Genomic DNA, 14,585 nt, shown 5'->3' with positions numbered 1-14,585 from the left:
GGTATAGTGCTGAAGGGATAGACAGGCGCAAGGACCTACGTTTATCCAGACAGTGTCAGAGCTGCCACATGTGGTGTGTTGGTAACTGAAAAACCCACCAACTGGTGTCCCAATAGTGTACTAACCGGCTCAGTCCTACATGGAGAGGAGCGTAAGTGGATGGGCCCTTACCTGTAAGACAGCAGGACTTTTTGTAGTTATAACAGTTGATGATTTTTCATGGTACATCTTTTGCTACCTACCAAAAAGGGGCTGTGTATGGTATACATTTTATTCAAAACATAGGTGATAAAAATGAATTTTGGGGAGAAAGTATCTTATCATTGCATGTAATATTTGGAAGCAATAAAAAGGCAGGAATAGGAATAATCAATCCAATAGCTTATATAAAAATTAGAAGAGTCATGCTGAGAAATTAGTACATTTATAAAAAATTAGTACCTCTATAAAAATTGCTCTTGAGTCAGTGGTTTGGAATGTTCACAGCACATATAGATCAAAGGAATTACTTGACCATTTGTAGGGTAGGCAAATAAAACACAGGGTATTCAGTTAAATTTGAATTTCAGATAAACAAGGAATATGTTTTTTAGTATAAATATGTCTTAAATATTGCATGGAACATACCTACATTAAAAATATTCATAATTTATATAAAAATTTATTCATTGTAAATTCAAGGTTTTTTCAGATTTTTTTTAAAGATTTTATTTATTTATTTGAGAGAGAGAATGAGATAGAGAGACAGCATGAGAGGGGGAGGGTCAGAGGGAGAAGCAGACTCCCTGCTGAGCAGGGAGCCCGATGCGGGACTTGATCCTGGGACTCCAGGATCATGACCTGAGCCGAAGGCAGTCGCTTAACCAACTGAGCCACCCAGGCGCCCCCAGATTTTTTTTTATTATTATGTTATGTTAATCACCATACATTACATCATTTGTTTTTGATATAGTGTTCCATGATTCATTGTTTGAGTATAACACGCAGTGCTCCATGCAGTACGTGCCCTCTTTAATACCCATCACCAGGCTAACCCATCCCCCCACCACCCTCCCCTCTAGAACCCTCAGTTTGTTTCTGAGAGTCCATAGTCTCTTATGGTTCGTTTCCCCCTCCAATTTCCCCCCTTCATTCTTCCCTTCCTGCTATCTTCTTCTTCTTCTTTTTTTTTTAAAACATACAATATATACTTTGTTTCAGAGGCACAGGTCTGTGATTCAACAGTCTTACACAATTCACAGCACTCACCATAGCACATACCTTCCCCAATGTCTATCACCCAGCCACCCCATCCCTCCCACCCCCCACCACTCCAGCAACCCTCAGTTTGTTTCCTGAGATTAAGAATACCTCATATCAGTGAGGTCATATGATACATGTCTTTCTCTGATTGACTTATTTCACTCAGCATAATACCCTCCGGTTCCATCCACGTCGTTGCAAATGGCAAGATTTCATTCCTTTTGATGGCTGCATAATATTCCATTGTATATATATACCACCTCTTCTTTATCCAGTCATCTGCCGATGGACATCTTGGCTCTTTCCACAGTTTGGCTATTGTGGACATTGCTGCGATAAACATTGGGGTGAACATACCCCTTCGGATCCCTACATTTGTATCTTTGGGGTAAATACCCAGTAGTGCAATTGCTGGATCATATGGTAGCTCTATTTTCAACTTTTTGAGGAACCTCCATACTGTTTTCCAGAGTGGCTGCACCAGCTTGCATTCCCACCAACAGTGTAGGAGGGTTCCTCTTTCTCCATATCCGTGCAACAGCTGTCATTTCCTGACTTGTTAATTTTAGCCATTCTGACTGGTGTGAGGTGGTGTCTCATTGAGGTTTTGATTTGGATTTCCCTGATGCCAAGTGATGTTGAACACTTTTTCATGTGTCTGTTGGCCATTTGGATGTCTTCTTTGGAAAAATGTCTGTTCTTGTTTTCTGCCCATTTCTTGATTGGATCATTTGTTCTTTGCGTGTTGAGTTTAAGAAGTTCTTTAGAGATTTTGGATACTAGCTCTTTATCTGATATGTCATTTGCAAATATCTTCTCCCATTCTGTCGGTTGTCTTTTGGTTTTGTTGACTGTTTCTTTTGCTGTGTCAAAGCTTTTAGTCTTGCTGAAGTCCCAATAGGTCATTTTTGCCCTTCCCTTGCCTTTGGTGATGTTTCTAGGAAGAAGTTGCTGCAGCTGAGGTCGAAGAGGTTGCTGCCTGTGTTCTCCTTTAGGATTTGGATGGACTCCTGTCTCACATTGAGGTCTTTCAACAACTTTGAGTCTATTTTTGTGTGTGGTGTAAGGAAATGGTCCAGTTTCATTCTTCTGCATGTGGCTGTCCAATTTTCCCAACACCATTTGTTGAAGAGACTGTCTTTTTTCCATTGGACATTCTTTCCAGCTTTGTCGAAGATTAGTTGACCCTAGAGTTGAGGGTCCATTTCTGGGCTTTCTATTCTGTTCTGTTGATCTATGTGTCTGTTTTTGTGCCAGTCCCATACTGTCTTGATGATGACAGCTTTGTAATAGAGCTTGAAGTCTGGAATTGTGATGCCACCAGCTTTGCTTTTCTTTTTCAACATTCCTCTGGCTATTTGGGGTCTTCTCTGGTTCCATACAAATTTTAGGATTATTTGTTCCATTTCTTTGAAAAAAGTGGATGGTATTTTGATAGGGATTGCATTGAATGTGTAGATTGCTCTAGGTGGCATAGACATCTTCACAATATTTGTTCTTCCAATCCATGAGCATGGAATGTTTTTCCATTTCTTTGTGTCTTCCTCAATTTCTTTCGTGAGTATTTTATAGTTTTCTGAGTACAGATTCTTTGCCTCTTTGGTTAGATTTATTGCTAGGTATCTTATAATTTTGGGTGCAATTGTAAATGGGATTGACTCCCTAATTTCACTTTCTTCTGTCTTGTTGTTGGTGTATAGGAATGCCACTGATTTCTGTGCATTGATTTTATATCCTGCCACTTTACTGAATTCCTGTATGAGTTCTAGCAGTTTTGGGGTGGAGTGCTTTGGGTTTTCCACATAAAGTATCATATCATCTGCAAAGAGTGAGAGTTTGACTTCTTCCTTGCCGATTTGGATGCCTTTTATTTCTTTTTGTTGTCGGATTGCTGTGGCTAAGACTTCTAATGCTGTGTTGAATAGCAGTGGTGATAGTGGACATCCCTGCCGCGTTCCTGACCTTAGGGGGAAAGCTTTCAGTTTTTCCCCATTGAGAATGATATTCGCTGTGGGTTTTTCATAGATGACTTTTATAATATTGAGGTATGTACCCTCTATCCCTATACTCTGAAAAGTTTTGATCAAGAAAGGATGCTGTACTTTGTCAAATGCTTTTTCTGCATCTATTGAGAGGATCATATGGTTCTTGTTCTTTCTTTTATTAATGTATTGTATCATACTGATTGATTTGCGGATGTTGAACCAAACTTGCAGCCCAGGGATAAATCCCACTTGGTCGTGGTGAATAATCCTTTTAATGGACTGTTGGATCCTATTGGCTAGTATTTTGGTAAGAATTTTTGCATCCGTGTTCATCAAGGATATTGGTCTGTCATTCTCCTTTTTGATGGGGTCTTTGTCTGGTTTTGGGATCAAGCTAATGGTGGCCTCATAAAACGAGCTTGGAAGTTTTCCTTCCATTTCTATTTTGTCGAAGAGTTTCAGAAGAATAGGTATAAATTCTTCTTTAAATGTTTGGTAGAATTCCCCTGGGAAGCCATCTGGCCCTGGGCTTTTGTTTGTTGGGAGATTTTTGGTGACTGCTTCAATTTCCTTAGTGGTTATAGGTCTGTTTAGGTTTTCTATTTCTTCCTGGTTCAGTTTTGGTAGTTGATCCATCTCTAGGAATGCATCCATCTCTTCCAGGTTATCTAATTTGCTGGCATAGAGTTGCTCATAATATGTTCTTCTAATTGTTTGTATTTCTTTGGTGTTTGTTGTGATCTCTCCTCTTTCATTTGTGATTTTATTTATTTGGGTCATTTCTCTTTTCTTTTTGATAAGTCTGGCCAGGGGTTTATCAATCCTGTTAATTCTTTCAAAGAACCAGCTCCTAGTTTCATTGATCTGTTCCACTGTTCTTTTGGTTTCTATTTCATTGATTTCTGCTCTGATCTTTATTATTTCTCTTCTCCTGCTGGGTTTAGGCTTTATTTGCTGTTCTTTCTCCAGCTCCTTTACGTGTAGGGTTAGGTTGTGTATTTGAGACCTTTCTTGTTTCTTGAGAAAGGTTTGTATTGCTATATACTTTTCTCTTAGGACTGCCTTTGCTGCATCCCAAAGATTTTGAACAGTTGTGTTTTCATTTTCATTTGTTCCCATGAATTTTTTAATTCTTCTTTAATTTCCTGGTTGGCCCATTCATTCTTTAGTAGGATGCTCTTTAGCTTCCATTTATTTGAGTTCTTTCTGACTTTCCTCTTGTGATTGAGTTCTAGTTTCAAAGCACTGTGGTCTGAAAATATGCAGGGAATGATCCCAGTCTTTTGGTACCTGTTGAGACCTGATTTGTGACCTAGGATGTGATCTATTCTGGAGAATGTTCCATGGGCACAAGAGAAAAATGTGTATTCTGTTGCTTTGGGATGGAATGTTCTGAGTATATCTGTGAAGTCTATTTGGTCCAGTGTGTCATTTAAGGTCTTTATTTCCTTGTTGATCATTTGCTTAGATGATCTGTCCATTTCAGTGAGGGGTGTGTTAAAGTCCCCCAATATTATTGTATTGCTGTCGATGTGTTTCTTTGCTTTTGTTATTAATTGGCTTATATGATTGGCTGCTCCCATGTTAGGGACATAGATATTTACGATTGTTAGACCTTCTCGTTGGATAGACCCTTTAAGTAGGATATAGTGTCCTTCCTCATCTCTTATTACAGTCTTTGGTTTAAAATCTAATTTGTCTGATATAAGGATTGCCACCCCAGCTTTCTTTTGGTGTCCATTAGCATGGTAAATGGTTTTCCACCCCCTCACTTTCAATCTGGGGGTTTCTTTGGGTCTAAAATGAGTCTCTTGCAGACAGCATATTGATGGGTCTTGTTTTTTAATCCAATCTGATAGCCTGTGTCTTTTGATTGGGACATTTAGCCCATTTACATTCAGGGTAACTATTGAAAGATATGAATTTAGTGCCATTGTGTTGCCTGTAAGGTGACTGTTACTGTATATTGTCTGTGTTCCTTTCTGGTTTATGTTGCTTTTAGGCTCTCTCTTTGCTTAGAGTACCCCTTTCAATATTTCTTGTAGGGCTGGTTTCGTGTTTGCAAGTTCCTTTAGTTTTTGTTTGTCCTGGAAGCTTTTTATCTCTCCTTCCATTTTCAGTGACAGCCTAGCTGGATATAGTATTCTTGGCTGCATATTTTTCTCATTCAGTGCTCTGATTATATCATGCCAGTCCTTTTTGGCCTGCCAGGTTTCTGTGGATAGGTCTGTTGCCAATCTAATGTTTCTACCATTGTAGGTTACAGATCTCTTGTCCCGAGCTGCTTTCAGGATTTTCTCTTTGTCTCTGAGACTCCTAAATTTTACTATTAGATGTCGGGGTGTTGACCTATTTTTATTGATTTTGAGAGGGGTTCTCTGTGCCTCCTGGATTTTGATGCCTGTTTCCCTCCCCAAATTAGGGAAGTTCTCTGCTATAATTTGCTCCATTATACCTTCTGCCCCTCTCTCTTTTTCTTCTTCTTCTGGGATCCCAATTATTCTAATATTGTTTCATCTTATGGTATCACTTATCTCTCAAATTCTGCCCTCGTGATCCAGTAGTTGTTTATCTCTTTTTTTCTCAGATTCTTTATTTTCCATCATTTGGTCTTGTATATCACGAATTCTCTCTTCTGCCTCATTTATCATAGCAATTAGAGCCTCCATTTTTTATTGCACCTCATTAATAGCCTTTTTGATTTTGACTTGCTTAGATTTAGTTCTTTTATTTCTCCAGAAAGGGTTTCTCTAATAACTTCCATGCTTTTTTCAAGCCCAGCTAGTATCTTTAAAACCATCATTCTGAACTCTAGTTCTGACATCTTACTAATGTCCGTATTGATTAGGTCCCTGGCAGTTGGTACTGCCTCTTGTTCTTTTTGTTGAGGTGATTTTTTCCATCTTTTCATTTTGTCCAGAGGAGAATAGATGAATGAGAGAACAAAATGCTAACAGGGTAACAATGTCCCCAGAAAATATACACTAAACAAATCAGAAGACACCTTCCAGAAAGTGGTCGCTTTTCTGTTCAGAGAGTTGTTTCTATTCTTTTCTTCGATCTCTTGTTGAATTCGTAGGTGTTCAGAATGGTTTGATCCCTATCTAGCTGAATTCCTGGGACCAGACGAAATTTAGGTCTCCTACTACTCCACCATCTTGCTCCTCCACCTGGTAAATTCAAGTTTAACTGGCTATCTTGTATTTTTATTTCTTAAGCCTAGAAGCCCTAATCATGAAAGAAGTAAGAAGCCAGGAAATTATTAGCCTAGATTTTTGTAAGGAAGCTGGGATTACTGAGATGATCCAGCAGGTTGTAGTAGATTGGGTGCTGGAGGTAGAGGTGGGGTTGTAGGGATGGTCATGCCAGGAATATGGCTCAGAAGCATTCTTAAATATTTAAAAAAAAATCTGGGTATAACATAATTATTTTGTTTTTCGTTGTGGCAAAATATACATAACATAAAATTTACTACTCTTACCATTTTTAAGTGTAGATTTCACTGGCCTTACATCCATTCACATCATTGTGCAAACATTACTACCATCCATTTCCTGAACTTTTTCGTCTTCCCAAACTGAAACTCTATATCTATTAAACATTAACTTCCTATCTCCCCTCTCCATAATCTCTGGCCACCACCATTTTACTTTCTGTTGCTATGAAATAGACCATTTTAGGTACTTCATATAAGTGGAATCATACAGTATTTGTCCTGTTATGACTGGCTTCTTTCACTTAGCATGTCTTCAAGGTTCATCCGCATTGTAGCACGTGTAGCAGGTGTCAGAATTTCCTTCCTTTCTAAGACTGAATAATAATCCTTTGTATGTATCATATTTTGTTCATCCATTCATTCATCAAGGACACCTAGGTTGCTTCTGCCTGTTGTGAATAATGCTGCTATGCTAATTAATCTTACTAAAGGTTTGTCAATTTTGTTAATCTTTCCAAAGAACTAACTCTTGGTTTTGTTGCTTTTTCTCTATTTTTTTATTATCTCTTTTTATTTCCATTCTAATCTTTAATATTTCCTTCCTTCTGCTACCCTTCAGTTTAGTTTGTTTCTTTTTTCTAGTTCCCTAAGGTGAAAAGTTAGGTGTTGACTTAAGACCTTTCTTCCTTTTTAATGTGTTTACAGCTATAAATTTCCCTCTTAGCATTGCTTTTGCTGCATCCCATAAGTTTATGTTGAATTTTTATTTTCATTTGTCTCAAGATATTTCCTGATTTCCCTGTTATTTCTTCTTTTAATCATTAGTTGTTTTTAAGAGTGTGTTAATTTTCACATATTTCTGGAATTTGAAATGTGAATTTTTCAGTGTTCTTTCTGCTGTTGGTTTCTAGTTTCATTCTATTGTGATTGGAAAAGATACATTGTATGATTTCCGTCTTTAAAATTATTAAAATTTGTGTTGTGGCTTAACATATGATCTGTCCTGGAGAATATCCCATGTGTATACATTTGAGAAAAATGTGTATTGTGTTATTGGATGGACTGTTCTCTATATATTTGTTAGGTTCATTTGATCTATAGTGTTGTTCAATTCTAAATCTAGGTCTTTTCATTGGGGAGTTTAATCCATTTACATTTAAAGGAATTACTGATGGGGAAACATTTACTTTGGTCATTTTGTTATTTTCTCTATGTTTTGTAGCTTTTTTCTCCCATATTTCCTCCGTTACTATTTTCCTTTGTATTTAGTTGATTTTTTATAGTGACAAGTTTTAATTCCCTTTTCATTTTTTTGTGTGTATATTCTATAAATATTTTCATTGTGGTTACCATGGAGATTACAAATACTGTCCTAAAGTTATGACATTCTATTTTATATTGGTGCCAACTAAACTTCAATCACACACAAAAACTACTCCTTTATAGCTCCACCTCTCTGTATGTTATTGATGTCACAAGTCAAATCTTTATATGTTGTGTCCTCATTAATATAGATTAGTAATTATTTTCATGCATTTGTCTTTTGAGTCCTGTAAAAAAGAAGTAGATTTATAAATTAAAATTAGAATAATACTGGTTTTTATATTTTTAAAAAAGATTTTACTTATTTATTTGACAGAGAAATAGAGCCAGAGAACACAAGTGGAGGGAATGGCAGAGGGAGAGGGAGAAGCAGGCTCCCCACTGAGCAGGGAGCCTACATGGGGCTCGATCCCAGGACTCTGGGATCACGACCTGAGCCGAAGGCAGACACTCAACCATCTGAGCCACCCAGGCACCCCTACAATTTTCTTTTTTTTAAAAATTAGTTTCAAGAGGTAGTATTTAATGATTCATCACTTGCATATAATACCCAGTGCTCATTACATCAAGTGTCCTCCTTAATGCCCATCACCCAATTACCCCTTACCCCCACCCACCTCCCCTCCAGCAACTCTCACTTTGTTTCCTAGAGTACAGCATCTCTTATGGTTTGCTTCTCTCTCAATTTTCATCTTATTTTATTTTTCCTTCCCTTTCCCTATGTTCATTTGTTTTGTTTCTTAAATACCACATATCAGTGAATCATATGGTATTTGTCTTTCTCTGACTGACTTATTTTGCTCAGCATAATACCCTCTAGTTATATCCACATTGTTGAGAATGGCAAGATTTCATTCTTTTTGACATTTACCTTTACTGGAGAACTTTGTATTTTCCTATGGTTTCAAGTCACTGTCTAGCATCTTTTCATTTTAACTTGAGGGACTCCATATAGTATTTCTCATAAGTCAAGTCTAGTGGTATCAAACTCCCTCAACTTTTATTTGTCTGAGAATGTCTTAATTTCTCCCTCATTTTTTGAAGGACAGTTATGCTGGATGTAGAATTCTTGGTTGATAGTTCGTTTTTTTTTTTTTTTTTTTTTCCTTCAGCACTTTGAATGTATCATCCTTCTGTCACTGCCCTGCAAATTCATGGTGAGATAGCCACTGATGGTCTTATTGGGGATCATTCATACATGTCAAGTTGCTTTTCTCTTGCTCCTGTCAAGAATCTCTTTTTGTCTTTGGCTCTGACAGTTTGATTGTAATGTGTCTTGGTTTAGGCTCTTGGTTAATGCTACTTGGAGTTCACTGAAGATTCTTGGATTTGTATATCCATGTCTCCTCAAATTTGAGAGGTTTCCAGCCAATTAATTCTTCAAATAATCTCTCTGCCCCTTTTCTTTCTTCTTTTTGGGATTTCTGCAATGAGTGTATTTGTCTGCTTACTGATGTTGTGTATGTCCCTCAGGTTCTATTCACTTTTCCCCGTTCTCGGTCTCTTTTTGCTCTACAGACTGAATAATTAAAATGACTTGTCTTCAAGTTATCCCATTCTTTCTTCTTTCTGTTTGAATCTGCTGTTGATCTTCTATGGTGAATTTTTCTATTCAGATATTATATTTTTCAGCTCCAGAAATCCTGTTTAGTTTTTTTATACTTTCTCTTTATTGATATTTTCACTTTGCTGATATAGCCTCTTCCTGGTTTCTTTGTCCATGTTTTCTTTAGCTCTTTGAGCATATATATGGCAGTTGTTTTAAAATCTTTGTCTAGTAAATCCAGCATGTGTTCTTTAGAGACTTTTTCTAGAGATTTAGTTTATCCTTTTGAATGAGCTGTGTTACCCTGTTTCTTTGCCTTGTGTTTGTTGTTGTTGTTGTTGAATATTGGGCATTTGATGGGCGCCTGGGTGGCTCAGTTGGTTAAGCGACTGCCTTCAGCTCAGGTCATGATCCTGGAGTCCCAGGATCGAGTCCCGCATCAGGCTCCTTGCTCAGCAGGGAGTCTGCTTCTCCCTCTGACCCTCCCCCCTCTCATGCTCTCTCTCTATCTCATTCTCTCTCAAATAAATAAATAAAATCTTTAAAAAAAAAGAAAAAGAAAATTGGGCATTTGAAACAACAGTCACCTCTCTCAGTCTTTGCAGACTGGTGGGGAACACCTTCATTATTTGGTGGGCACCTAAGCATTAAGATCAGCATGGGGTGATGGCTTTAGATCTTCTCAGATGTTTTCTGGGCACACATTTAGTCTGTCCTGTGTGTGCACCACCTTTTTTTTCCTCCCAACTTTCCCTGGCTGGTTTTACATGTCTTAATTTCCGAAAGAGTCTCACGCCAGCTTCTTTTTGTGGCCTTAGATGTTCTATCATATTCCTCTGCCTATAATCCCTTGCACCCTGGCATACATGGGTCTGTAGACCCCCTGAAATTTTCACATGCTGTGATCTTAATTGCCTTATGTAGCTTCCAACCTGAGGTCCAAGCTATGCCATTTCCTGTCTGAGTTCCAAGTAAGATGAGACTGAAACTAGTCTACTGGGCAACCTACAGACAGCCCAGAATATTGCAAACAAGTTCCATTTTGCTCCTTCTGTCTTGAGGGAGGGAACTGGGAATTGGGTTGCTTTTTTCTGACTATGCCATGCTATGCCGGAGAGGGGGTAGGGCGAGAGTGAGCAAAGACACCATGAGATTTCTTATCATTTTTTTATTTTATTTTTTTAAATTTTTTTTAAGATTTTATTTATTTGCGAGAGAGAGAATGAGAGACAGAGAGCATGAGAGGGAGGAGGGTCAGAGGGAGAAGCAGACTCCCTGCTGAGCAGGGAGCCCGATGTGGGACTCGATCCCAGGACTCCAGGATCATGACCTGAGCTGAAGGCAGTCACTTAACCAACTGAGCCACCCAGGCGCCTGATTTCTTACCATTTTAAACATGTGTTTTCCTTGATTTGCTTAAACATTTAACTGGTTTCCAGAGCTCTTATAAGTTATTTTAGTCAGTTTGTAACTGTTTATTTGATGTTTCCATAAGAGAGCAAGGACCTGGAGCTCCCTACCTACTCTGTCTTACTGACATCATTCTCAATTATATAACCAAATCTTTTGAGACTTTTGCTTTCAAATGGAATATTTTGCTGGTAATTGGTGATAAATGTGGTGAAATTAGTACAGTTTCCACTACAAACTCAGCTTTTGTTTGTCTCTTTCCCCAGTACAAGCACGGAGGCCCCATCATTGCTGTGCAGGTGGAGAATGAATATGGTTCCTATAACAGAGACCCTGCCTATATGCCTTACATCAAGAAAGTAAGAGTCAGCTTGGTTTATTTCTTCATATTCCTTCCTCTGAAATGTAGTATGGGCTATGATGTGACATGTTGGCCTAATTCTTTTCTCATATTAATACCACATTTCCTAGCATCATTTATTAATTAGTGAATCCTTTCACCATACTTTTATTTCAGTGGGGTCATCACTTATTTACCCTCTATAGATTGAGTCTAATTGGGGATTGCAGTACATACATGGAATTGCAATGGCTGAGAATAAAGGGATGGGCTTCATTGAGTGTGATGATTAGTGAAGTCTCTCTGTAGAGGCTGCTCTCATTCTAGCATCTAAAGCAAGGGTTCCCAGCTTCATCTGAACATACACTTTAAAAATCCCTATGCCCAGGCCATATACCATACCAATCAAATAAGAATCGCTGGGGTGGTCCTCAGACATCTGATTCCAATGTGTAGGTTAGTTTGAGAACCACTGATTGAATGTATGGCAGACCAGTATATGGCAGGGCTAGATGATACTTAAAAAAACAGGCCTGTTTTTTTAGATCTGGTTTCTATCCTTTTGTAGCTAAGTCCTTGAGCAAATTCCTTAATTTTTCTAAACCTCCATTTTCTCTTCTTTGAAGTGGGACTAGTGAGAGAATTTGCCTCTCTGAATTGTGCATGTGTGTGAGATCACTTGGCTCAGGACTGTTCTAGGCATGTAGTAAGTAGTGAATAAATAACACTTTGATAGATTATTGGCAATGGTTTTAGGGTACTTAGAAGGACGGGCCATGGTGTGGGTTGAGGAAATGTTAAGTGGCCTCAGGGAATCCACCTAATTAAAGCTGCTTTAGCTTTGGCCCTTGATGTCAGCATCTCTTCTGCTGTCATAGGCAGATTCATTTTCCATCTGGAAATTACCTCATTCCCTGCACACAGGCAGACCAAGTTCAAGCACTCTAGCTTATAGGTTCTTATCTACTCTTGCCCCCTTCTTATCACCTGCAGAAAGCCCTGTGTAGGGAATAAGCCTTTATCTAGGAAGAGGCATTCCCAGGCATCCTGATAGTCAAGCCCAACTGCAGCCTGTTTAGACCATACCTCCAGCTCCATCTTTGCCTTTGAATTAGCTAGAAAGATCCCATCCAGGGCTCATGATAGGAGAGCTTCTCCCACTATAACTCCTTCCCTTGGACTGTCTCTCAAATGCTAGGGCTTCTCCAACAGGTGTTTACTGAGTCCTGAGCTATAGAGAAGGAGAGTTCTGCTAATGGGTGGGGAGGAGAGGGCAACCCCTTCAAGGGGCTTCTCCAGCTCAGTCAACACTTCCTTTGTGTCTGGGAAAGGTATCCATATGTGAGACAGATGGACAAAGGGAAGCTGCAGCACCCACCCGCTGTCATCCTGACCTCTTGGGAGGATCCCCTCTTAAGCTGTCTTGCAGCTTGTCCTGGGTGTTGCAGACATATGGACATCATCAGCACAGGATGACCTTGGGTAAATCACCTCACCTTTTTGAGCCTTAGCTTCATCATGTGCTTAATGGAGACAGGAATGCCTTTCTCTAAGGCTGCTCTGGGAATGAAGTGAGATTATAGACACAAGACCCCTAACTCTGCTTGGCAGATCGCTGGTGCTCAGGAAATAGTAATTACCCCTTCCAGTGTGCAGTCAATAAATTAATGCCTGTAAAAAGTCAAGTGTAATAGTACAGCTGTAAAAGAAGCTTATACCCTCCCAACCCCCACGATGTTATTTGCATAAGGTAGGAACTGAGGCAAAGCCTGTTACGTATCGGCGAATGACTGGCTAGAGAGTTGCGAGGTGCTGGGTCCAGGGCTTTTAATAAACATCTCACCTTGCTTAATGGATTGAACTTCTGCAGCTTCTGTTGTCTCTGAGAATTAGGGCCCCCTCTGCTCTTTCCTTACTGGCATCAGGCTTTAGACATGAACATTATGTACCCACTGGATTCTCTCTCTGTCTCACCTATTTCCCAAAGAATTTGGTTGAAATAAGCAGTCTTGTCAAAATATCTGCAGGGAAAATTAGAGGAGAGTCCCCCTTGCCGGGGTTTCTGATCCTTTAGAGCCCACAGCCCCAGAGCAGACTTTCCAAGGTGGACAGACTCTTGATTCAGGTCCATACTATCTAATTTGCTTTGTATCCCTTAACCCTTTATCCAACCTCTCTGAGACTCTTCCTCTGTACAGTTATTGTGAAGAGTGAATAGGACAGTCTATGTAAAGTGTTTAGCAGAAGGCCTAGCATGATTGTAAGTGGTTCATAAATGGTAGCAGTTATTCTGAGTAGTAAAATGGTTATTGCCTCTTAGCACAGCGTGTGCTCCTTCCACTTCTTCATTTGACAACTTTCAAGGAGCTCTTCCTGTTCTACTGGGCACGTGCAGTGTGTCATGGGCATGTGACTGTGTTGGACAGAGCCCTCCCTGGCCTAGTGTGGGGGAAGGATGGGCAGCTTGCTTCTGGTGCAGGGGGAGCTGGAGGGTCAGGAGGGCCTGGCCTGCTTGTGGAGACCCTGCAAGCCGGCCTGAGTGGGGCTGTCTAAGAAGAGCGCACGCACTAGCCAGATCTGGCACCTCACCACATCTGAGGCAGCCAAGGGATGCCAGAGCCTGACAGCCCTACCCCTGCCACAGCTGGACTTCAGCCGATAGGAGCTTTGTTGACCATGTTGGGCACAGACAGGATAGGTTTCTGTTCACTTTTTGCGGGGAAGTAAATGCTTTATTTTGAATCTTGCCCTCTTTCTCTTCTAGCTGCCACCTTCCCAGCTCTGAGGAACGACAGATTGACTTGTTTTCTTTTCCCCCATAGGCCTTGGAGGACCGAGGTATTGTGGAATTGCTCTTGACTTCAGACAACAAGGACGGCCTGCAAAAGGGAGTCATGGATGGAGGTGCCTGCCTGGATGCTGTGCGGGGGCGGGGTGGGGGGGGGGAGACAGCACCCTGGCCTCACTCTGCATGCTTCCCCAAATGGCCTGGGTCGCAAGTGGAGTTTCCCTGATGTCTGGGCTTCTCCTATTTGCATGGCATTGGGCCCGAAGCTCTGGGCCTCAGAGGGTTGGAGGATCTGTGGCAGACGGATCTCTGGTCTCCCACTTGGGCTGAGCACTCACTCAGGACACTAATAGTGCTCTGCAGACTGCAGGACAGGAATGGTGAGTTAGTCATCCTAGACGGAAGTTCTCTGAATGTCTGCAGAGAGGGCAGAGCAGATGAAGCGTTATGGGCTGTCCTGGGAGGGTGGCTTACTCAAACGCTGCCAAAATCATGGAGATGGGTGACCACCACCC

At 40.2% G+C, this 14,585-nt stretch overlaps 1 protein-coding gene across 1 annotated transcript in view; it reads left to right on the top strand.

The window, feature by feature from the left end:
* LOC123856552 (beta-galactosidase-1-like protein 2) overlaps window positions 1-14,585 on the top strand; it is a 54,985-nt gene that overhangs the window by 17,946 nt on the left and 22,454 nt on the right. Inside the window, exons 6-7 of the mRNA XM_045892719.3 lie at window positions 11,209-11,301; window positions 14,105-14,186. Of these exons, the coding sequence (XP_045748675.1) occupies window positions 11,209-11,301; window positions 14,105-14,186 (175 nt within the window). The remainder of the gene's footprint in view (window positions 1-11,208; window positions 11,302-14,104; window positions 14,187-14,585) is intronic.

Source organism: Mirounga angustirostris, unplaced genomic scaffold (assembly GCF_029215605.1).
Source record: "Mirounga angustirostris isolate CCGP_5_RB_7025 unplaced genomic scaffold, mMirAng1.0.hap1 SCAF_13, whole genome shotgun sequence".
Lineage (NCBI taxonomy): Eukaryota > Metazoa > Chordata > Mammalia > Carnivora > Phocidae > Mirounga > Mirounga angustirostris.
Note: the sequence above shows the minus strand (reverse complement) of the source record. Positions and strands in the feature narration are given on the sequence as shown.